Source organism: Cuculus canorus, chromosome 1 (assembly GCF_017976375.1).
Source record: "Cuculus canorus isolate bCucCan1 chromosome 1, bCucCan1.pri, whole genome shotgun sequence".
Classification (NCBI taxonomy): Eukaryota; Metazoa; Chordata; class Aves; order Cuculiformes; family Cuculidae; genus Cuculus; species Cuculus canorus.
In genome coordinates, this window is record NC_071401.1 from 70,096,840 (window position 1) to 70,121,686 (window position 24,847).

General features: G+C 36.7%; 1 protein-coding gene across 4 annotated transcripts in view; it reads right to left on the reverse strand.

Annotated features, from left to right (window-relative positions):
• Nucleotides 1–1,155: 1,155 nt before the first annotated feature.
• OCA2 (OCA2 melanosomal transmembrane protein) overlaps nt 1,156–24,847 on the reverse strand; it is a 188,547-nt gene continuing 164,855 nt past the window's right edge. For all 4 annotated transcript variants that reach the window (XM_009568932.2, XM_054079259.1, XM_054079270.1 and 1 more), the window contains one exon: nt 1,156–1,738. In XM_009568932.2, the coding sequence (XP_009567227.2) occupies nt 1,651–1,738 (88 nt within the window). In that variant the 3' untranslated portion in view covers nt 1,156–1,650. The remainder of the gene's footprint in view (nt 1,739–24,847) is intronic.

Here is a 24,847-nt window from a genome sequence, read left to right on the forward strand (position 1 = left end):
ACTATAGAGTAAACTGATCTTACAAAGAAAAAGTCTCCACATTGAGAATGAGACACGCCAAATTCATTTTCAGATAAATCATCTGAAGGAATGTCTTTCAAGCTCATCGATTTGGTTTTTGGTTTGTTTTGATCTATTTTGTGGAGTGAGGGGGTAATATAAAAGCAAGTGGAGATTATAATTGTTCTTTACAGAAGATCCTGTGATCTACAGTTAGTCACTGTTAGAGCACCCTCAGTGTTTCTCAACAGTCCCGCAAAATCCAGTCTGCTGCAGGAAACTTCACCAGCCTAGGGGGCCCAAGCATGAATGGGGGTGAAAGTCTTGTTTGTATATTTTTGGGCAATCTTCTCCTCCTGCTCCAGACACTGCCTCTGAACCTCCTAGAAGAGGCGTGTGCCAGTCTTGCTTTGAGTGGGTGCTGTGATTCATTTCTATTAGCCTCTTAACCTCATATTTCAAACTTAAAATAAAATTTAGGTGAAGAATACAACCAACATATGAGTAAAATGGGATGCATGATTAATGTCATATTCTCTGTGGAAGACATGCTGCTTCTATCTCACTTATCAGGTTATCTCAAGGTCTAAGTACAGGGAAATCCATGCTTGATCATCTCTACCAGGTTCCAGTTATTCAATCATGTTCACTTGAATTGCAATCACCAGGTCACCAATTTCTCTGACTCAAGATAAAATAGATCCAGAAGTAATTCATACCAATTCCACAAAGGTATTGAAAGATGGGGATTGAGACCTTGAATGCCCCATAGGACTTAATTTTCATAATGAGAAGTTTGACCTGTTCTGGCAGCCAATCATACAAAACGATATATGTGGCTTAACACACTATTATCAGAGAGAAGGAAATCAAATCCAAAGTATGATCTCATTCTTCCATATAGTGTATTAACCTAATAAAAGATTTAGAGTACTCCATCACAGAAGTGAATTAATAATTAGATGAAAGATGCCCAGTGCTTTATAACATTTTATGTCCATAGTTTTTAAAGAAGAAGAACATCAATTTATTTTCAAGAAAAAAGGCATCTTAACACTGATTAGCAGCTTTAAAATGGAAAAGCCTCCATAGAATGCAGTCCTGGTTCCAAAATAATAAGTACTTTCACAGCACATTTTCAGGAGACGTGTTTATTTTTAAACATAGACAATGATACATCCTTCATAGTGTACAGACTTTCTGCTTAACTATTATTACAACTTGAATATTAGTTACTTTAATACAAACAGCTAAATACATTGACAAAAACAAATGAAACTCTAAAAAGAAATTACTGAACATCTGGTATTGTGAATGAGTTTTTCATCTGTGACTATACCCAGATTGTATCAATACAAATATTTGGGCACAACGTATTCCCTTGTGATGATGCCTTTTCATCTGCACAAATATTGCATTAATAATTAAATATATGGTTTCTTTTTAATGTCTAATTGTCTAATTGTGCAAATTATTCACAAAACAGAAAGTTAAGAATGACCAAACCTGATGCTGATGCTGACAATCATTTTGATTGATACCATAGGTTGGGGTTTTACACATCTTTTTCCTCTTACATGTGTTCTTAGTGTTCTGATACATAAACTAAATGAAAGAGAAAGCTTCTTTGAGTCTTGAAACCATAAATTACTATGAGTTCCAACCTAGTACAACATGAGCAACTAGAAGATAGCACATTCCGATGGTACAGGACACAATCATCATGGGGAAACCTAACCTGAAACAACAATAAATGAAGGAAAGATTAATAAGGATGCAATAGCTTATTCTCCAAGTAATTTATGGAAAGGAAATTTAAGTTACTCTACACATTCTAAGCTTGAATATGCTTGTAGCAGTTCCAAAAGAATGGATGTACTCAGAGTATGACAATACTTAGGAATAAAACGTTCAAGCTCACATTTTTACTTCTGGTATACTTAAGAAGTAGGGGATCAAAATTAGAATAATTTCATTGGTTTCAGGACATCTCTTCCAATTTATTCGGTTTCAGAATCTAACACTACTTGTTTTGTTGTTTGTTTGTCTCAGACTACATGCAATTATACAGGTAAAATAACAGTTCTTACAAATTATGCAGCATTAGAATAGATTATCCAGTGTGTATGACTTCAGATTAGGTGTGTAAGCCTAGTATGGCACTTTATAACTTAATCTATGGATGAAACTCATTAAAGTGTTTCCCTGTTGATCTGTAGTCACTTATAGCTGGTATTCTTCTTCTGTATCTCTCACCAGGCTCGAAACACTTGAATAGTGATGGGCTGTTGGAAATGCACCCCAGGCAGCTGTAAAAGTGCCAAAATATTTCTGTTCTAGCAGAACAGGTATTTCTTTTTCACCACAAAATAAGCTTTTCAGACAACACCCAGATTTTATAGCGTTCGTTAGGCTGACAGAGGCAACAGAAACAGACAATTGGAAAAGATGTTGTGAAATCTACTCTGCTAGATTTGTAGGTCTTCCCTATGTGTGAAAAGAAGGGGTTTTCTGAAACTTGGAAGTATTTTTATGACACTGAGACACTGTGAATAGCCACAGCTGTGATCACACTTATTTATGTTACTAAAATCACAAGGAGAATTGAGATGAGAAATGATCATACCACAAACAACCCTCCTTACATGATTTCTTTTGTCAAGTTCAGCCAAGAATTTCTGTAATCCTCATCAAAGCATGAATATGTTCTCTGAAGTACAGCATTTCATTTATTCTCCTCCTTGAACCAAGACCTACATTTACATATGGGTAAATTAGTTGTGCTTTTTGCCTTGCTTGTTAAGAACCCTTAAGAAGCTTCCTCAAGCCTGTTCCCCTCTGCCATTGCTGATCAGAGTACTAATGAAGAGATGTTCAATTCACAGGTGGCCAGAGGACACCGTTGTCTGAGCTTGGATGGATAAATAGCTCCTTTCTTCAGGAAGCTATAAGTAGAAGGGACCTCTTGGAGCATTAAGTTTGGCCTCCACTTCCTCAGGGTATGAAAGCATACTTGTGTAAAACGAATTGAACTTCTCAATGGCTCATTACATTCTGCTCTTTCTGACTGCAGCTGTGACATTACTGTAAACCATGAGATTCTCATGAGTCATGTTTCTTTCACCACCATTTTGTTGAAAAGATAACTGAAGGATGTGATCAGCAGATCAGAGGCGCTTCCACCTTTCACAGTCATTGGTTGAAGTTACTTACAAGTGAATTTTGCCAGGAATGAGGGTCACTGAAAACAGAAAAATAGTCAGCCCTGACCTATAAAGTTTGCAGAATAATTAGGAAATTAATAAAACCCAAACACTCTAAAGAATATGTTGGAATTATTTAGTGAAGTACAAGTTAGTCCATAATGCCTGCTTCATGGCCTCTCTTGACACACTGCCAAAACGAGCCCATCTCACATATCAGTAGAAACATAGAAAAACCAAGAAGAAAAGGAAACATTTGCAAGGCTGGAAATGTACAAATGGCAAGACTGTCAGGCTGACAGATCATCTTGTTTCTGCCTGCTTGACATCCTCTTGAAGAAGCTGGCATGTCCCAATGTCCATGCCCTAATATTGCCCGCAAGAGCTGCCCCAGCAGGACTATTTACATTCCTGGCTCCAGAGGCTTTCTCCTCCATCTCTCTGAGATTTAAGACTCAGTGTGCTGGCCTCTTCTGTCATTTTGGTGACAGGCATTATTATTGCTGTTCTGGCTTCAAAGGCCAGAACATGTCAAGCTGGTATTTGGAGTTAGAAAAAGACAAAAGTAGAGGAGAAGAGAAAGACTAGTCTTGTCCAAACGGTGAAAGGTGTTAGAATTGTTAGAAATGGTCATAGGATTGTCACAGCTTTCAAATATTTCCTGAAAAGTCCTAAGTGCATTTGGAAGACACCTTTTTCTTTCTTTATTCATATAAACATTCATAAATAAACTGCAGATAAGTGTTATTTCTTTTCCAGACTGACAGGTCAGATCCTTGCTTTTGAATGATTCATTAATTGAAAGAGTTCAATCACTAAACCATGATTGAGCTGATAATATTGTAAAACAGCCGAGCTAAAGCCTCTCTTTAAATTATTATAGAAAAAAAGAACAAAAAAATTGATGGCTATCCAACTGCTTCTCAAACCCTTTCCTTCATTCTCTCAGCAAATCTGATCTCTGGCCTTCCCTAATCTCACTTAGATAAAAGTGTCCAGGTAGGGCAAAAAAGCAAAACCAGCAATAGTTGTCAGAATAAAACAGCATGGCTAAATAAATCCTCCTACATTCTTCAGTATATCTAATTAATATTTCCTGCAGCTATATCCACATGATGTGCTGGTGAACCAGACATTGCTACAACTCTCATAAGAAAATCGGTTGTTGTTTGACAGAAAACAGAATGTTAATGACCTTGCATTTAGCAAACAATGAACCGCTACTGGGAGGAGTGATGACAGTACAGGTGTTAATCTGTACTAATGCAACCTAAGAAACCTCCATGGAAAACACACAGCAGTTTAGCAGTAAATGGCAATATAAGACCTTTGTGAAGACTGACAAGAGGAGCGAAGGATTGAAAAAGATTCAATGGCTACTCAGTCACTGAAAAGAGAACAGAAAAGCTAGCTCCAGCTTGGAGGAGGTCTGTGAGAGAAAATGGATGGATTATACAGGGACATATATACAAACATGATACCCCCACTATCACAGTGCCTGTCAAATGTATAGCTGGACCCTGACACAGCCAGTCTGAGGAGGAACCTAATTTCATTTATCATAGATGCTTGCATAGGCCACAACTAAGCAGCTGTTTTTCTCATTGCATGGGCAATTACCCCTCAACTTGAGGCCTGAATTTCAGGCTCACTGGCCTAAACACCGATGTAATTGGGTCATACTCAACGTGGAATTTGTGTACCAGAGAGAGAGGAGTTAAAGCTCAGTCAGTAGTATTAGTTACTGCAGAGTTAATTGATTACTTGAGTTGGTTCAGTCTCTTATCATGTTATTACACTACCCATTGCACTCCTCCAAAGGAAGATACAGCTCCTGTCCCAGGCAGCATAAAACATAATGTTTAAGTATCTACACTTTCTTTAGTTATGTCAAATATAGGAATGCATTTTAAACTATGTAAAAATTACTTCCAAGAACTCCCATTTTCAACATAATTCTTAGTACCAAAAATCAGCATGTCATTCAGTTGCTCCTAGTTGGAAAAAGATAGGCACAATTTAGAAGTCATGAACACTTTTTTTGTGCTAAGACTTCATACTCGTTAGAAACACCAGTTAGCATCTTTAGCATAAAAATACGTTTTTATGTGATTTTATAACACATCTGACATAATGTTTTTACACACTAACTAAGAAACAGGGCAGATGTATCCTGCAGTGGTCAGCCTTTTCTTCCCTATCCCTCTCTGCAGGCTAGGAGATGCACACATCCTGCATGGTATAAAAGGTTCATTCCAACCCTCTACAGCTAGTTCAGGGAGTTTCCACCACTGTAGGGAGGAAGTGGGTTCAAACAGAAGGAAAGGATTGATGACAGGATCTGGCGTTCACCCTGCTCTTCATTCCTTCTTTTCATACTAGAAGATTAGCATAAAACTGTGATCTAAATGAAATTGCACAGCTTAAATGTAGACAAGAAGCAGATTTTAGTTCAGTGTAAGATAATGAGAGCATTTCAAGTGAGACCCCCCAGGGATGTGTCTTGGACAAAGTTTTACTTATTAATAACTTCAGCAATACAGTAGTGAAAAGCTTGCAAATTGCCCCAGTACAAGAGAGATGTCGGACTCTGTGGAGAAAAGAATTCAGCTTGTTCTTAACAAATTAAAATGAGAATTTGAAAAGAACAAGATGAAACTCTGTGAAGATAAATGTGAAGTATGTATTAGAAGTCAAACGTATGCACAAACAAGAAAAGAAAGTAAAGCTTTTCTCTGGTAATGACCTGGTTATTTCTGATCCTGCCTCATTGCAAGTATTTCAGGGCTCTATTTACTTGGAATAAAAAGAATGATTACTCTGGGACCAAATCCTATTTTTAATAAGTATCTACAGCTATGAATATTACAGTTTTCTCAGGTTATAATTTCATCCAATATTATTTGCCAAATAACAATAGTGAATCCTTTGGGGTCTGAATTATGTTTCCTGGACAAATTGATCTCTTACAGTAATTTGCAGCTCTATTTTCATCGAATCATAGAATCACTAGGTTGGGAAAGACCTTTAAGATCATCAAGTCTAACCATAACTCTCTAGTACTAAATCATATCCCTGAGCACTTCATCTACCCATCTTTTAAATACTTCCAGGGATAGTGACTCAACCACCTCCCTGGGCAGCCTGTTCCAGTGTTTGATAACCTTTTCAGTGAACAAATTTTTCCTGATGTTCAATCTGAACCTCCCCTGACGCAACCTGAGGCCATTCCCATTCATCCTGTCATCTGCCACTTGGGAGAAGAGAACAATGTCCACCTCGCTACAACTTCCTTTCAGACAGTTGTAGACAGCAATAAGGTTCTCTCTCAGCCTCCTAGACTAAAGAACCCCAGTTCCCTTGACGACTCCTCACAAAACTTGTTCTCCAGCCCTTTCACCAGTTTTATTACCTTTTCTGGACATGGTCCAGGGCCTCAATGTCTTTCTTGTAATGAGGGGCCCAAAACTGAACACAGTATTTGAGGTGCAGCCTCACCAATGACAAGTACGGAGGCAGAATCACATCTCTGATCCTGCTGGCCACACAGTTTGTGATACAAGCCAAGATTCTGTTGGCTTTCTTGGCCACCTGGGCACACTGCTGGTTCATGTTCAGTCGGCCATCGGTCAACACCCCCAGTTCTTTCTCTGCCAGGCAGCTTTCTAGCCACTCTTCCCCAAGCCCGCAGCACTGCACGGCGTTGTTGTGTCCTGAGCACAGGCCTGAGCCCATCAATCCATCCTGTTCAGAGCTCTCTGCAGAGCTTCCCTACCTCAAGCAGATCAACACTAACTCCAAGATGTGTCATCGACAAACTTCCTAAGGGTACATTCAATCCCCACATACAGATCATTGATAAAGACATTGAACAGGGCTGGACCCAGCACTGAGCCCTGGGGGACGCCACTTGTGACTGGCCTCCAGCTGGAGTTAACTTCATTTACCACAACTTTTTGGGCCCGGCCATCCAAACAATTTTCCACCCAGGAGAGTGTGCTCCTGTCCAGGCCAGAGGCTGACAGTTTCTCAAACAAAATACTGTGAGAAACAGTGTCAAAGACTTTACTATAACTCAAGTACACTATATCCACAGCCTTTCCCTCATCCATTAAGTGGCTAACCTTGTCATAGAATGAGATCAGGTTAGTTTGGCAGGACCTGCCTTTCATAAACCCATGTTGACTGGATCTGATCACCCAGTTGTCTTGTGTGTGCTGTGTGATAGCACTCAAGATGACCATGATCTTCCCCAGCACGAAGGTCAGACTGACAGGCCTATAGTTTCCCAGATCATCCCCCCGGCCCTTCTTGTAAATGGGAGTAAAATCTGCCAGCCTCCAGCCAAGCAGAATTTCCCCAGTCAGCCAGGATTGCTGGTAGATGATGGAAAGTAGTTTTTTGAACAACTCTACCAGCTGCCTTAATACTCTCAGCTGGATTCTATCTGGCCCCAGAGACTTATGAATGTCTAAATGGCCAAGCAGGTCTCTTTTGTCTCAAAGTTTATTTTCATTTTTCATTCTAATTGTAAAAAAAAAACAAAAAAAAAACCCTCACAATTCCTTGGAAAAAAAAATCTTTGTTGATTAATTCACTATCTTTTTTACTTTGTTTTTGGGAAGGAATGGAAACTGAAAGGAAAGATTTTTAATTCGTTTTCTGCCTTATCCTCAAATCCACTAGGAATTTTCCTCCTGGTCAAGTTCTTTGTTCTTACTATATCTCTGGTCACTTTCCCATCATTCTGTTTCTCCTCTCCCTTTCTTTCAATGCAGACTTCCTTGTGAGAGTCTCCTGTCATTTTGACTGTGTCAACAAAAGCCTGTCATTTTTGACTTGTCATCATTGCAAGTCTTTGACATACTGATCCATTTTATTTGAAAGGAAAGTATAGGCTTTACTAACAGCTTAAAGAAAACATTTTCAAAATGTTTATCACATGCCCATTACCACTTCAAATCCAGACACCTGCTGTAGCTCAGAAAACAGGTGGCTGAAACTGCAAGTGATCATTAATTCAACATTAAATTGCTGTGAATTTCACATAGTTTGGAATTACATAAAAATTACAGTGTGGTTACCTACTAGTTACTACACATAAGAGTTACTGTATAATTTGCATCACAGAACAAAACCTATAATCCTATTTTCTTCTGATTGCTAAAATTATAATAATTTCTAGCTCTATTCTATCTGTTTTGAGTCACTGCCTAGATTTCCCATAGAGTCACTGCCAGGAATTAACCTGAGATAAGGAAAAACAGATCCTGATGAAGGAAATGTACAGGTCTTAAGTTTTGACTGCTAGAGTCTAGAATACCCTCCTAAAGGCTGTTTACTCTAAACCCAAGTTCTTCAGCTGCAACCAACTGTCACGTACTAGTCTGTGGATAAGACATCATCTGTTCATGCTTACATTCAAAGTGTGCTGATCTTTCCTTAGTTTCCAGAAGCTGAACAATATTTAACTGAAAGGATCAGTATTTTATCCCAATGTCAAGAATGTTGCCAATACAACAATGTACTACTAAAATTATTAACTTACAGAAAAGATCTTAGGTTACACTAGCTGCTTTCCAGATTCCAGCGAACTAACTGGATAGACTGGAATAATTTAGAAACACCTTTCCTCTTTCTTGTTAAGATTTTCCCTTCAAAGATAATCCAAGTTTAACTCACTTCTGTTTTGCCTCGTTTTGTTTCTAAGCTTCTATGGAACATAGAAGAAATATACAGCACAGTAAAACAAAAACTGTGTGTCATTGCTGTTTTAGTTATTGTATTTTCTGTGATATATATAGTCTCTTTGTAGAGTCAAAGGTCCTTCAAGCAATTTTACTAGATAGCTTTATATTTAAACAGTTCCCAAAAGTTTTAATACTGCTAAATTCTACACATTCCTTTAAAACCTAAATTGCTTTACATCTACTTTTTCTCAGTAATTCAATCTGTGTAGTCCATTTAAAAGAGTGTATTATCCCTCTTTTCCATTAACAGATACTCCCAAGAAACATACAGTATGCAATGCAAAATCTTCAAAATGAGCTGTCAAAACTACGGAAGTTTATCATCAAAGCAATAACTCCATTCTTTGCCAGGCAGCATTGTTATGACTGCCTGAAAACAAGTGATCTTACATGCTATATGTTGACAAAAAGGAATGTGTTATGGACTGAATTTTAGCTTCATCTTTAGTCAGATATTTTCCTCTGTGTTGCAAAGCGGCATACTTGATTTTGTTTTTAACATTTACACTCTAAACAGACCAAAGAACTGCAAACACAGTGTTTTTTGTTACTGTCAAGGTACAGCTAGATAAATGTTTACCATTACATTTTACAGAGCTGAGATAAATTCTGCAAACTTAAATTTGCACGTTCTAGAAAATTCTATGAGTAAGTTTAGTTTAAATAGTTTCAATTCACATGAGATTTTTTTCTATTAATGACATTTATTTTTTTTTATTACCAAGACTATTTGAGTCCCCAAATAGTCCCTAACAATAGATTACCTGGTGCTTTAATATGTAAGTCCTGGAGGCAGAGTAGACTTTTGATTCATTATTAGAGGAACGTGATCTATACAGAGAGACCAGTTCCTTTCCTGCTTTACAAAAGAAGTAGGACATACCATGAGAAAGTGTGTCATAATGATTCAAGATGATCTGCTGGTGATTTTTTTACCTCATCACAACTTGATGGCTCTATCATCACATATTACCAACGTATTTGCTCTTCATATCATCCAGGCAGACCTCAAAACAAGTTTAGACTCAATTTGTTGCTTCTGGGTTTGTTATGAATCTTTCATACCATCCTTAAAGTCTAGGAAATGGATGTATATGAAATCAATTCTGCTTCTTGGGAAAGCCATACTTATTCCTTTCCCACATATCTGTGTAATGAGGTGCAGTCATGAGTCTGAGCTTAAGAAGATTAAAATCATCAGGGATGATTATAAGAGAAAATCAATTAATTATGTCTTCTCTGACAGTACTTCAAGAAACTCACGTGTGAGTAGAAACCTCAGTATCACTGCTAGTGAACTGCTCTGATTAATTGTTTGAATGGTTCCAATACAGATATTCTACTAATGAGATAGATTTTTACAAAACTAGTTAGATTTATTGTGAAGAAAAGTACTGCTGAAACAGATTTTGCAATTATAACAGTTAGTGTGTTTGTATTTTATGAAAAAAAATAGCATATTGTAAACTAACTTTTGGTGGTTGTATTCTTCTTTACAAAAAGCAAATTTGAGGCTTAATCACATTTCTGTTGAAATACGCATTTATAGCCCAAACTTCTCTGCTATAGAAATTTCTCATAAAATAGTGTTTTGCCTACTATTTAAATAAACTATTTCTACAAAAAATATTTAGATTACATAATTTTCCTACATAACCTAAAGAAATCAAAGATAATGTATATGGCAGAAATTAACTGTGATTTCTTTTTCTTTCCAATGTGCTTTTATTTTGTTTAAAGCACAATATAAAAATAAAATGACATTTTACAGTCAAGTTTAAATAATTTCAACAGAACATTTTTAGCTGTTTTAAAATCCTTAGACTTTGCTACAAAGCAAGTTGCAAGTCAATCAAAAGCATTAACTGGAGTTCAGGATCTAATGGTTATATGTGGCAGATAACCCTTAAGGTGCTGCAAAAGGTCAAAGCCTGAGAACCTCTGGTTCTCAACTCCTAAAAATGTACTAAATTTTCACAAGTTTCATTGAGAAAGATCACATTAGTCCCAGGGCTGTCATTTAACCCACACCATCTTGAGTGTTACTAAGGCCAGCATTGGGAATAAGTATTACACCTGATTGAAATGAGGGGAAAAACAGGAATAAAATTGTCAGGTTTTATAAAATTATAAAGACATTTTACTGTCTTCATATTTTCAACAAGTCTGTGAAAATTCATATGGTTGCTTCACTAAGTTCTGCCTTCGTCTTCCAATTTTGCAGCGGAAGATATAGATTGCTTCTCCAGGAATGCAAGCATGCACCAGCAACCCACCTAGACATCACTTCATGAGCCTACCCTGAGATCATAACATGACACAGAAGTGCTGTGGAAGTTCCCCAGCAAGTGAGTCATGCTGGAAACGAGAGGGTCTAGCCCAACCATTTACACAAAGCCTACCTGCACCTCAGTTTTCCTCCTTTATTGCTTTAGTTGTTTCATTTTCTTTTGAACAGAGTATATAACCAAATGGATGATTTAAGTGATGTCTAGTGATCCCAAACAATCCCTAAGTTCCACACAGAATCACATCATTATCTTACTAAAATATCAGGATGATTGTTTCAGATATGTTTAAGACTTTTTCCATTTTAGTTTATTTCTCTGAATTTGGCCTTTTCAGCTAAGGTCAATAGGTTTTTGAATTACTTGTCTTAGAAATAGAAGGCAGCTAATGCATCCTGATGCATTTCAGCTGTAATATTATGAAACAAAATCTTAAGCAAAAGGTTGGTATTAATATTCTTACAGTGCTAGAGATGGAATGTGGATATTTCTTCACAGTTTGGAATGATTTAGAGGTTTTTTTCACTCTTTGCCTTTAGAAAGTCTATTCCTTTAGATAGTTTCCATACTACTAGAAAAACAATTTACTGTGCGGAAGCTGCTTAATTTTGAGCCTCTAACAGTTTTTTTTCAGCCTTCATTATCAGTAAGTATTAAAAATATGGCTTAATAACAAACAAACCCAGGAGAAACAAATACTACAAATAAATATTTTTCAGGAATAGGTTTTGTGACTTTTCCCAAAAAAAGAAGCTTCTAGTTACCACCAGTTTAAAACTAATGTCTCTGCATAACAATTACCATTTTAGATTTTAGCCTAGTGCACTGCTATCTATCTGCTTAAAAGTTTAGAATACCCCTGTTTGAGTAACCCCCACTGAAGATGAACAACTGAGCTGTTACCAGGAAGTCATCATTCAAGTGATCTATTGGTGCTGTTTATATTAAAGCATTATTGCATTTATTGTAAAGAGTAAATATAATCAGGAATATAATATTCAAAAGGTATCGAAAGCCACTGCTAATTTGAAGAAATAAAAAATCAACGAATATAGATAATACTAGCAAATCTTTTGGTTTACACAATAAAAGAAAGATCTATTTACTATTCCATAAAAAGTAGTACTTCCTTTAAGCAGTTCTAATTTCAAATGCATTGTAATGAAAATAATGTAAACACAAAATCCTTTCTTCTAATCATGCTGGGAGAACCCAGGGTAGACTGTTGACACATTATTTAGTAACAGAGGGGAAATCACCTTGCTAGTTCTATTAAAAATATTGGATTATTTGGACAAAGCCCTCTCCTCATGCTGAGGACAATATACATTCTTAAGAAGACTTATTAAGGTTCATATGCCAAATGTGTTCTCTACAGGCTTCATGTTTATGACATTTCTCCAAGTAAATTTTATCAATCCAACACTTCTTGGCTAATTCTGGTAATTTTTGAAGTATCTTATTTAATTAGAAAATCACATTCTCATTTCAATAATCTTTGAATAAGACTCTCGTTCAGCAACTATAGTGACTATCTAATCAAAATGAGTGTGTTGTAATTAACTGGGAACTTGAGACTTGATATAATAACTATATGAAGCTGCATAAGAATTCATTTTTTGAATAACAAAAATTGTTTATAACAGCATATATGACATTACACATGTGAGAATTCATATATATTTTAATATATTTTATTTTATATCATCTCCCAGGTGGAATAAAAACAGAAACAGTTCAGCTTTTTATCTCTCCAAGTCAAATTACAGAAATTATGGAAACCAGCATTTTACTAGTTCTTCTTACAATCATCTCTACTTGGCTGAACTCGTTCCCTTCTCAAACTCCCCTTCCTCCTTTCTCCCATCACCTTCCTTCTCTTTAGCTTAAGATGTTCAGTTTGTCAGAAGAGGACTATCTTCCACCCATGTCCTCTACTGCCCTTTACACCACAGCTATCCTTACAAGGTCAATTAATGTATATGTGAGAAAAGAGTATATGCTGTAGGATGCACCTGTACAAGTCTATATCTGAGCTACTAGCCTTTCTAGGACATAATTGTTTTTACTATTATTAGGCTTTCAACTTCTAAATTTTATTTCATTCCTTTGACTACAATGAGAGATGGGTATGGAAATAAAGACATCAACACTCTAGAATGGAAAAGTGAGGTGAGGTGAATTTTGCCTTTACTGACAAGGAGCTCTATGAACACAGGAAAATAACAAAACCTTATTTCCTACAAATTTGTGACTTGTTTGATTGACTTACCAGCTAAGTAGAAAGCTCCAGATGAAGCTTTCTTCCATGATTTATGACATTCACCTTCATGGATTTTTTTAGTGTGTAAAGAAGTGTGCACTCAAACTACACTTTCCCTCAGTGGGAATACTAATAGGGTTTTTTTTGCTCTTCCTAGTCACTAGCTTTGATGAAATTTCATGGATTTTAATTATATTTGAGAAATAAAGACTCTTTTCCCTACCATCCTCTCTGCTGACAAAAGTGTTTCAAGTTGATAAGCACATTCATAGTTATTAGGTGGGAAACACAGAGACTCATTCACAGCAGCATAATTTCACGGGAAACCAGATGAAAAGTTAGGCTTTGATGGAAAGAGAGGAACAAAAAGCTTTTCAGAAGCATTCTTTGTTTTGAAACACATTCGCTAAGGGTAGCTAAGTGATCTTGAGATGTGCCAACAGCTTACTTTGATATAACTCAAGAAAGGTTAAATAAAGGGATCTATCTTTGCATGTGCTTACATTATATAGTTCTAGTTTCCAACTTATTATAAGAATGCTTATCGGCGTGGGAAGGTAACGGAGAAGAGAAAGAAAATTGAAGTTAAAGTCAGCTTGAATTAACATGCATTTGATTTGAAATTTCATGTAGTCCTTAAAGAATTGCTAAGTTAAATATAAAAGTTAAAATTCAGCTCCTATGTTATAAAAAAAGAAAAATTATTATCACAATTCAATTGTAAATTTCAAGGCAATTTTAACTAGTATGCTACTGTTGACACTGACACAGTATATACCTCAGACCTCAATAAGAAACAGAAAAGTGATGTTCCATTTACTAAAATATTTTAAAACAGCTGTATGACTTAATAAACGATATCTAATAAAGTTCAAATAAAAGAAGCATTAAAATCAGTTTGCTATTCAGATTTATACCTACTGAACATGAAAATTTTATGAAGTAGGGAAGTTTATCATTATTGCTCAAACTGATAATACTTGTTCATGTGGTTTGTATTCTGAATAGTTACATATTTTGAATACAGTTCAGAAATCTCACAAAGCCAAAAATTAATATTCCAGCAGTGTACCTTATAACTGAAAAGTCAAATTATTCTTATGATGAAGAATAATATCTGCCAAAATAAAAAGAATGAGTGAATCATTTTGTATGTGTTAGTTGAAAATATTAAACATGAAAAATCTATTTGAAGGTTTTTTTCTAAATGCAAGTACATCCTTAGTTTGCACCAAAAATATCATGCTCTGGCAGTTACAATGGAAAAAAACAACTTGCACAAGTGTCACTGAAGTAATATATGTAATGATAAGCTTCAGCATATATTTAGTATTTCAAATTCTTCTATGCATTGACATACTAATTGCCAGCACTTCAGAATATACACTGACTAAATATACTTTGTGTCAGAAGAATAACTCACTAGATTTTCTGTACAATATTCAAATCACAGGATAATCTTAGTAACCATTTAAGTTAGAAGATACTTGTTCTGCAGTCTAAATGGTACAATGACAGAACATCAAAGTTGGTGTAAACATATGAAGTGATTCTAGATTTAACCAACATCTTTTTGAATGTCAGTGTAGCAGCCATAAAGCTTCTTTTTCTTGGTATGCATGTACATGCATTTATGGCAGGGAAAGGAAATAAGTTCACCCTTTAAGACAAAAAGCCCTGCAGGGACAATGAGAAAGATATACATTACCTGCTGCCTATTTCCCACTGTAAAGACCATAAATCTTGCACAGTATTCTCAGCATCTGATGGGGTCAGCTCTACAGTGTAATGCAGGTCTCATAGTTTTCCTCGATGTAAGTGTATATATATGTATCAAACCCAGGATTTTCCTCAACTAGGCTCTAATTTAAACTTACTACAGTTAAATGCAGTTTTTATTTTGGGCTTTAGCTTGGCTCTCAACCTATTTCTTTTTTTTCCTTCAGTCAGCGACAGAAACTTTAAAAATACTTTATAATGTCAGAATATTTCATTTAATTGCCAAAAAAATCACTCTCACTAAAGTCCACTCCGCTGACCTCTAAGGTGCAACTAGAAGAAATGTTCCTTCGTCATCTTCCCAGAAGATTCACTGGCTTTGACATCACTGCCAGTACTGTTCTTGGCTATAGAGGTTCCTTCATCTTCCAACTCTCATCTGGTGTCTCCTCATATGTGTGTATCCCTTCAAGTGTGTCCTCTTGCTAAAGAGATGTTGTCCTTTGTCCTCTTCTCCCTTTTCTTTGGCCTCCCAGCTCTGGACAATTTCACCACAGACTACATACAACTCAACACCATTCCCTGCGCTGAGAACTCACTGATCTCAACTGCTTCTATTAAATGAACTTCACTCTCTTCAAATCAAAGTTCAGTGTACTCCTCTGCCAGGGCTTTACTGAAGTCTAGCTGTCTAGTTTACTCTCCATGCCAGGTAGTGCAGTTTTCTTTTGTTTCCCCTTTCCATTTATTTCCATTCTTCATGGCACTATCATTGTACTCATTACCTTCACACATCATTTTAGGCAGTTTGGATTCACATCACTGTTAAAACTTTCACATCCAACCTACATCTAAAACTCTTGTAGATTAGGTCTGTGTAATTGCTCTTTCCTGCCTATTCACATAATTAAAATGCTAATGTAGGGCTTTCACATCTCAGTTTCTCCATGTCTTTTTCTTCGGTCTCAAGAAATACCAAGAGCTATTCTCCAGCTCCAAAAGCTCAATCATTGCAGGACTGTCTTTGCACCCCTCCACTAGTTGCCTTTTGAAGAAAGCAGAAGCTTTGTTAACTTTCATAGACTACCACCTCATTAATTACCTGGTTATTCATAATGCAATGTTTCCACCTGCAACCTCATGTCAGCTGTCATCACCTTTTCTCATACTTCATATTAGTACCTTACTCCCACACTATCGCCCAGTGGGTAGGAGTCCCTTAGAGCTGCCTGTAAAGTTGCTTCATTAGTATTCATCTACTGTATTTTTGCCATGGCACAACTGTCAGTACACAGTCATCCTCATTGCAGTCTCAGTACTACACTTTACATTCCTCTCTCAGCTGAACTAACATCGCCTAACACGGAGTGCCCGAAACTGAAGTGTTTTGAACTACGCAGCAGTCTGTACAGTTACCATAAAGAGACAGGCACACATGAGCACTGAGGTGACTATTTATCTTCAGTTCAATTTCCACATTTTTTCTCATTATACTTGGAATCATAGAATCATGGAATCTTTAGGTCGGAAAAGACCTCTTAGGTCATTGAGTCTAACCATTCCTAGCTGCCACTAGACCATGTCCTTGAGTACCTCATCTACCCGTCTTTTAAAGGGATGGTAACTCAACCTGTTGACCTTTTCTGTGAATTTTCTTTTCCTGGTGCCCTCTCTGAACCTCCCCTGGTGCAGCTTGAGGCAATTCCCCCTTGTACTGTCCCCTGCCACTTGGGAGAAGAGGCCAGTTCCTTCCTCTCTACAACCTCCTTTCAGGTAGTTGTAGAGAGCAATGAGGTCTCCCCTCAGCCTCCTCTTCTCAAGGCTAAACAACCCCAGTTCCCTCAGCTGCTCCTCTTAAGACTTGTTCTCCAGCCACTTCACTGGCTTTGTTGCGCTTCTCTGGACACGCTCCATAGCCTCAACATCCTTCTTGTAGCGAAGGGCCCCAGAATTGAACACAGTATTCAATGTGCAGTCGCACAGTGCAGGGTACAGGGGCGGAATAACCTCACTTACTTAGTACGTCTGATAAAAGATGTTGCTTCTTTCTACAAATCTTGTTCTTGCTATGTCTCCAAACATGTAGAAATGTCTCGGAAGAGTACAAGCACAGGATGACAGCGGAGGTCCCATACATACGAACACAAATCACGGAAGTCTCAGAAGTCTAGTTTTTCATGACTGAAGGGAAGCCACCTTCAGGGCCAGGCAGAGCTGGATTTAGGGCACAATAAAGCAACTCACCTTTGGCAGAGAGAGGTTTATTCTTCTGTTTGCCATTCACAAAGTTTTACTGCCTCTTCTCCTTAATAATTTGTAGCATATTACATTTTCCTATATAGCTGGGCTAAATAAATTATACTTCTAAGGAGATGTGTTTCCTGTTCCAACCTTCCAATTTGATACAGTTATTCATAATTTAGGGCTCAGCTAATATCCATGCAGACAGAATATGACATCTATAATAGTCGTCTGTTCATATTGACCACACAGGAAGTACACAGGGCAGGTTGAACACCTCACTTTATCAACTTAAATTAGCTTACTCTTTGTATTCGTTACTATCAAACAGTCTTATACTCAGATTACAAGTTGGCTGGACAGATACTATGTTTTTGAACAACCATTTTACAGTATCCCACCTTTTTACTGTGCTAGGCCTTGCCAAGAACTTGGCTCTGTAGTAACTGCAGCTGCACAAATCAACACAATAAACCTAGGTGACGTAGGCAGCTTTGGGTAGCGAATAATTCCATTAATGCAATCCTCATGAAACTGCATGCACAATAAACCCAGCTTTTAGTAGTGCAGTACAAATCAGAAGCACAATATGTTTCTACAGGAAGCCAAAAGAAGCACTTATCAGAAGAAACACAGCAATCTCCACAGAGTTGATATCAAAGGAACAATGAAATGTTCTGCAGTACTGAAAGAGTTTGCCTTGACTGTTTCTGTTTACAATCACGGCAATCAAGAGCAATTTAGCTACCAAATATTATGCTAGCCCCAGGAACTGATAGATAACTCCAACAGTTGGTGGAAGTGAACTACTATTACATGATTTTCTAAACCTGCATCTTATTAGCAATGAATGTTTCTACGAATTACATTTCATTTAAGGAAGCACTGGAAAAAAAAAGAAGTATTACCAGTGATCAACAGACACTGCTACTCCTAGATTAACCACATCACTTTGGTCCCAAAGCAAGTCAAATTGTTCAAGAGCCATTTGCTGCTTTATAAGCAGCCTTATAATCACCTGTCAGCAAGGTACAGCGCCATCTGACAGAAGACAATTTCTTGCATTAGATTTCTTGTATCACCCCTTGCTTATGGCACATTACTGAACCATCTCATAAACTCTATATGAAATCCAGCAGTGCCTACAGTAACAGCACACATCCTAAATGTTTGCATTAGCAAAAAAATGTGTCCTTTCACAGTAAGAGATAAAACAATTGTAAAAGACATTCTGAAAATATCATTAAACTTCAAGGAAAATGTTTTTTCTTTTTCAACGTTATCATTAGCAGCACTCAAATTTGCTTTATTAATGCCTACTCTGTAAAGAGGCCTGAGCAACAGCTGAATTTTTCAGAAGACCACAGTCTGGCCTACATCTCCCCTCTCTCAAGTTCACTGAAGAATACCCACTAGCTGAGACATATTAGACCATTAATCTACACTTTCAGTAATCACAGTACTCACTGTTTAGTCTTTAAAAGTGAGACAGGATCAGTCTTGGCAATAACAACAAAATAAAACCAGTTCAGCCTCCAATATGTCCATCTATTTCAGAAACAAGGTTAAGGTAAGTGGTGTTTGACATGGAGTTCAGCACAATGAATGAAATGTAGCTCCCTCCTCCAAAGCACATGTTCCATCTCCTCTGTGCCCCAGCTCCTCTGTGTCCAGCTCGTGGGCCCTATACCCTCGCATTCATCAGCGCACTTAAAGCCTGTAGCTTACTGCACAGTGGTAACAGACATTGCCTTAAAATACTAAACTCGTCAATCTCCTGCAGTGAAGTGTCCTGGAAAAACAGGTATCCTGCCGGTCTAAGAATTTGTTCCATTGTCTCTAAAGGTGTCTCAGGATGTGGACACCCTCCCTGTTTGGGGTTTCCAGTGTTTGGCTCCACTGCACTCACCCTGGATATACACTAGCTGGCAAATATGCCCTAATCTAAAGCAAAGAAAAATGTTTCTTCGGCAAGAAAACTCAGGCTTCCTGCTTTGCCATATTCTTCTGTGGTTGCCATTAAAGATGGGAATTTTTTTTTTTTTACAGCAAGATAACTTTCTTGGGATATATGTCACCACAGTTACATCAAAGATTGTAGCACAATCTAGAGTTTGAGCTAGCTTTACATCTGCAGTCAGAAGTACCAGCAGCAGTTTAGTCCCAGCATCGTGGAGTTCAGTGCACTCGTTAGCCATGTAATAACAGCGATTACATTCCCATAGCTGATCAAGATCAGGAACATCGGCATTACACTGAAGCCAACTGACATGTTCTGGGATTCAGGTCCAGATTCAGCCATCTAAACTCAGGTGTCTGCTATGTAGACACCTACATGGGATGTGGCTAACTTATCAGGTCTGTCAGAGGAGACCCAGGCCATACAGTAAATGGAAACTGCAGAGGTGTCTATCTCAGCCTGTTTACCTGTATTTGGTAAGGTAAGGAGTTTTAGAGACAGGCAAAAAACTCCTGAGGAGAAGGAGATTTTTTTTTTTTTTTAAAAAAAAAAAAAGTTTAAATAGGTAGACAAAATAAAAATCAGAGCTATTTTTCTTAACTTTCCTTATTTTTCTATAGTTAAATCTTGCCCCCCTTCCACTACGTGTTTGCAGAAAGATGCATAAAGCACAGCCTATCTCTTTGTAAAAAGTCACCTTTTACAGCAGGGAAATTAAAAGAAAAGCCAGACCAGTGTATTCTCTCCTAATGTCACCATGGTGAAATGCCTCCACTATTATCTAAGACTTATTTGCAAAGCAATCCCATTAATCACTTAGCTCTAGAGTAGTAAACAGCCCTATTAACCCTTTTAAACTTGGATATTTGAGCTCCTTTTAAAGCAAGGATGTCTTAATTTCATAACTTCACGTATCAGGGATTTTCTTGTGTTTACTATGAACTACAAATTTCCTGATCTTCTGTGGTATACGTATGTGGCACTTGAATTAAATAAAGACCAAAGTTTCCCTGGCAAAATTAATGAATCTTCATATAAAGTAGTGGGTTCTAGACCAATTCAAGTAAGCACATGTTAGCACAGACAGAAAAATCAGCTGTTGAATAGTTCCTAACTTAAACATTTTGGCATTAGACTTTCTGCATCAAATGTTCATGGAAAATAAAAATTAATCTTTTTTTTTTGGATGAATCCTGATCCGTATTACTAGAGATATTTTAAAAATATGTTTTCATTGCTTGTTAGCAGAATAGTCCTGTTTTATTTCTAGCTAATGAACTATTAATATGTCCAACAGACTTTGCTTTTAATTAGATAAAATGTTTTAAGAAATGAAATGTCAAATTGAAATAATGAAATTAAGTTGATATATTAATGTCTCCATTAAATTCACTAAGGATACATTCTCTTTCAAAGCTGGTCAAGAAAACAGAGTCTATTGTCAGAGATTCTAGAAAGAACAGATGTTTTCCTTTCCAATTACCATTCTTATAACAAAAAAGAGTGCAACAACTAGATAGCAAAACATACTTTGTGGACACTGATATGTGGAAACCTTCCCAAATGAAGTAAATTTAAAGGAAATTTTTTAAAAAAATCTTCAAACATTAAGTTTGTTACTGGGGTTTAACTGACTGATGATCCTCATCTAAATAAAAAAATAGACTACATCTTCAGGAATTTAACAAGGGACATAGGAAGCCAGGAAAAGAACCATTAAAAAGGAAAGAAGAACATGTAAGATTATTGTGAGTCTCATGGTAAAGATCTCTCCTGGGGCGACATGTGGCTCCATAAGCTATAAACAGCTAATTTTGCATTTCTTGTGCAGTAAAAATTCCCACTAGCCAATAAAAGGTTTCTTTTAAGTTCTTCAAAACATTCTATTTTATGCATAATCAGACTTGGAGATTATACAGATCATGTCTATCAATAATGCATGTTTTTAACAGAAGTTACTCTCATTGAGTTTGAAACTAGCAACAGATATGCATCATGAGATTTTTATTTCAATATATTGTGGTCTAAATCTCTTAAAGGCAGAAGTTAAATAAAAATGTGTTATGTGACAACAGAATCATGAAAATGCATTAAAAAATCTCTCTGAGAATTTTAAGGTGAAGCAAATATAGTAAAAGAGTTATTTCCAACCTACTACATGACTGACTGGTAAAGAATTGTAGGTTGTTACCTAAATATAAATTGCATTTGGGAACACAAAAAATATCAGTGGCCTTCCATTTTTACCTCTTAAATACACTAGGCAAATGACATCTGCTTGCAGCACATAATTTTTTTTTATGTAATGTGAAGTACAACTACTGTGACTGGCCACCTAAACATTCATGCACTATCTTCATAAAGACTACACCAGTCAGGCACAGTAGAAGAAGCCCTTTCAAGCCCCCATATTCCCAACGAATCAGACCTTTGTCGGAATATGGCTGCACTCTGCCATGAACTGCCCTTAATGATCACCCCAGTATTTAGGGGGAAATTGTACTTGGAGAGAATGCAAGACAAATGAATGAGAGCTGCTCAGTTCTGCTGAAGTGGAGGTCCTGTTCTGCCCTCACCCTGCAGCAACAAGGACAGCACCTCCACCACAGTCCTCACCAGCAAATTGGGCCCAGCAACATTGGGTCTTAAAAGCAAAAATCATAACAAAACTATCATCTGCAAAACAGCAGGTGGCTGGCTGAAGAATGAGGTTAACCTTTGAAGTCTATTTAATGTATTTAGCCAGATGAACTATAGATATGAACTCAGCTCAGCCAGATCCTGCTGAAAAGTCCTGACCATTTACTGAATAACTGTTCAGGAGGTTGGGAAGAACTATGTCTTTATCTCTGTCTTCCTCATCATTCTCACATGACTCTTAGGGACAGGAAAACATCATCTGCTACTGGGCAGGAAATAACAATGGAAGATATACAAATGGAGAGATAGACAAGATAGAGAAAAGAAGAAAGATAAGAAAGTAGAGAACAAAATAAACATAGATGAATATGAGATGTGTCTACTGCAGGATAAGACAAATCACATCTTAGATTCCATGGAGTCTATTGTGAGATGCTCAAATCAGTTGCTTAAACAAAGGTATGCAGTGCTGTTGGAGATATGAAGACTGTCTCACTCATCTTCCAGCTGCCACTTGAGGATGGCATGGGTCCCGGTATCTTATGTCAGACCCATGAAGATGTCCTGAATACAGGACTACGTAAATAAGTGTGCTTAGACAAGTGAATAAAGAATTACATCCCTAATGGGAGCCCCAGTGGGAGCTCCAATGGGAGCTTAGATAACTAGCTCATATCACATCAGGTATTTGAATTGAATCACAATCCCATCTTCAGGTAAACCATATGTTCTACACTTTTCTGGAATAAAAATAACCCACAAAATATAGTGCTTGCACTGCTCAGTAATTTTTGAAGATTGCATTAGGATGGTTTGAAGGCTAAATTATTTCCAAATTGATGTAGGCTTGATCTAGGTGTTTTTCAATTAAAGTGTTAATTAAAAATTTGAAATATTAACTTTTAATTAAACACAGTATATTAATGTAGAATTACCTCCAGTTACTATGCCTTTCAGACATACTCACATTCATGCATAAATTCCACTAAAAATTGTCAAAATAAATTAGTAGCTTTACCCTTTAGCTCTCATGAATCGGTAAGTAGTAAAAGTAATGTGTCATTTGTCAGTAATTCTTTCGTATATGTGCTATAGTGCATCCTATATTGAAAAGCTGATAAAAATTAACTACGTATATGGTTTACCTAAGATACAGCTTGCATTATTTATCTTAAAGACACAACAGTATGTGGTTATTTTTAGTCAACAGAAAGAAGCAGACTTCCAGAAGGTAATTTTTCCTATCTCAGGATATCACTTTAAGGTGTCAGGACATGTGTTGCTTTTTCCTCTCTACTCTCTGCAGAAAGAATATAAATGAAGAGGCTGAATTAAATGCATGATCTCAGATGTGGTGAGTCACATTTCAAGTATCCTATTTCTAGCAATTGTTGTGTTGTTTACAAGGAAAGTTCTGCAGCAGCACAACCATAGGGAAAACCTTTAACTTCTGTGAGGTGAAGGTTCACCCAAAAGGTGAACCAAAAACTCACTAACTAGGTTAATTTTTTTAAAAATCATTCATACTTGTGAGTTTCAGTGTACAGTTTTTGCGCTGTGTCTTACTGCTCAATATACACAAGAAAGAACAGCTTGCAGACCATGCTTATGTTGGTAAATCATCTACTTTTTTGGAACCAGATGATCTTTAACTTCCCTTCCAACACAAACTATTCCATGATTCTATGATTCGATGATTCTACGCTGCATAGCTGCCAAAGCCCTAACGGCACCACAGACTACACTGTCCTGCACAGCCTCCCAGGGGTGGGGGGAAAGGTGATCCAAGGCTACAAGCTCCAGGAAGCTCCAGATGAGCTCCTCCACCTGGATGTTCTTAATGTCAGAAAAACATGTACATAAGACAGCAGTATATTTTAACAAAAGGTGGATTTTTTAAATAGTCATCTGGTTTAAAAAAGGAATTTAATCATTTTTGTATACTACAGCAGTTCAGAAATCAGTTGTCGCTCTGAAGTTTTTTTTAAATTTCTATATAATCAGAAAACTTACACATTTTGAAATTTGTAATTCTACTCCTTCTACAACAGTAATTTCCACAAGCAGTAGCTTATCACACTTCTCTTAATTATTTCAGTAATGGTTGTTGATTCTATTTCTCAATAGAATCATATTCAACGCCTAAAAATTTATGGAAAGTCTGACCACTCATTTTGAATATTTTTCTATCTCTTTCTAACTGAAGTCATAGAAATTAATATTTTTATGGCAGTTTATTCTGTGCATACAAAATATCAATTATTTTTAACCTCTAAACTAAGATAAGGCACATTGTGTTTTAAGTCTGACATCAATTTAAGTTCTCCCATTAAAAAGCAGTCATTAGAGCAACACGAAGACTTACACAATCTGTCAAAAAGATATTCCTGTAAAAATCTTCAAAAATAAAAACTTTCTTGTCAAATAGGCACAAATTGGAGGTGGCAGGCTTTAACTTTAAAATTAAAGCCCTCAGATCCCAAAGACCCCACTTTGCTCTCATGTCCACGATCGATAAAAACATTTTTTGAAAAAAAAAATAAATTTAAGCAATACAATGTAACAGATTACATATTATACAGAAATATTGCCATGTTTCTCATCATATTAGCCACTGGACCAAATACTCCCTATAGTGATAGGTCTGAAAATTAGACATAATCTATACTTTCTTTACTCTCATATAGCTCATTTAACTGTACAATACTGAAAATATTATTATATTAAAATACTAATGACCACATGCTGGTTGTACTACTAAATGGAAATTGTGCATACGAATA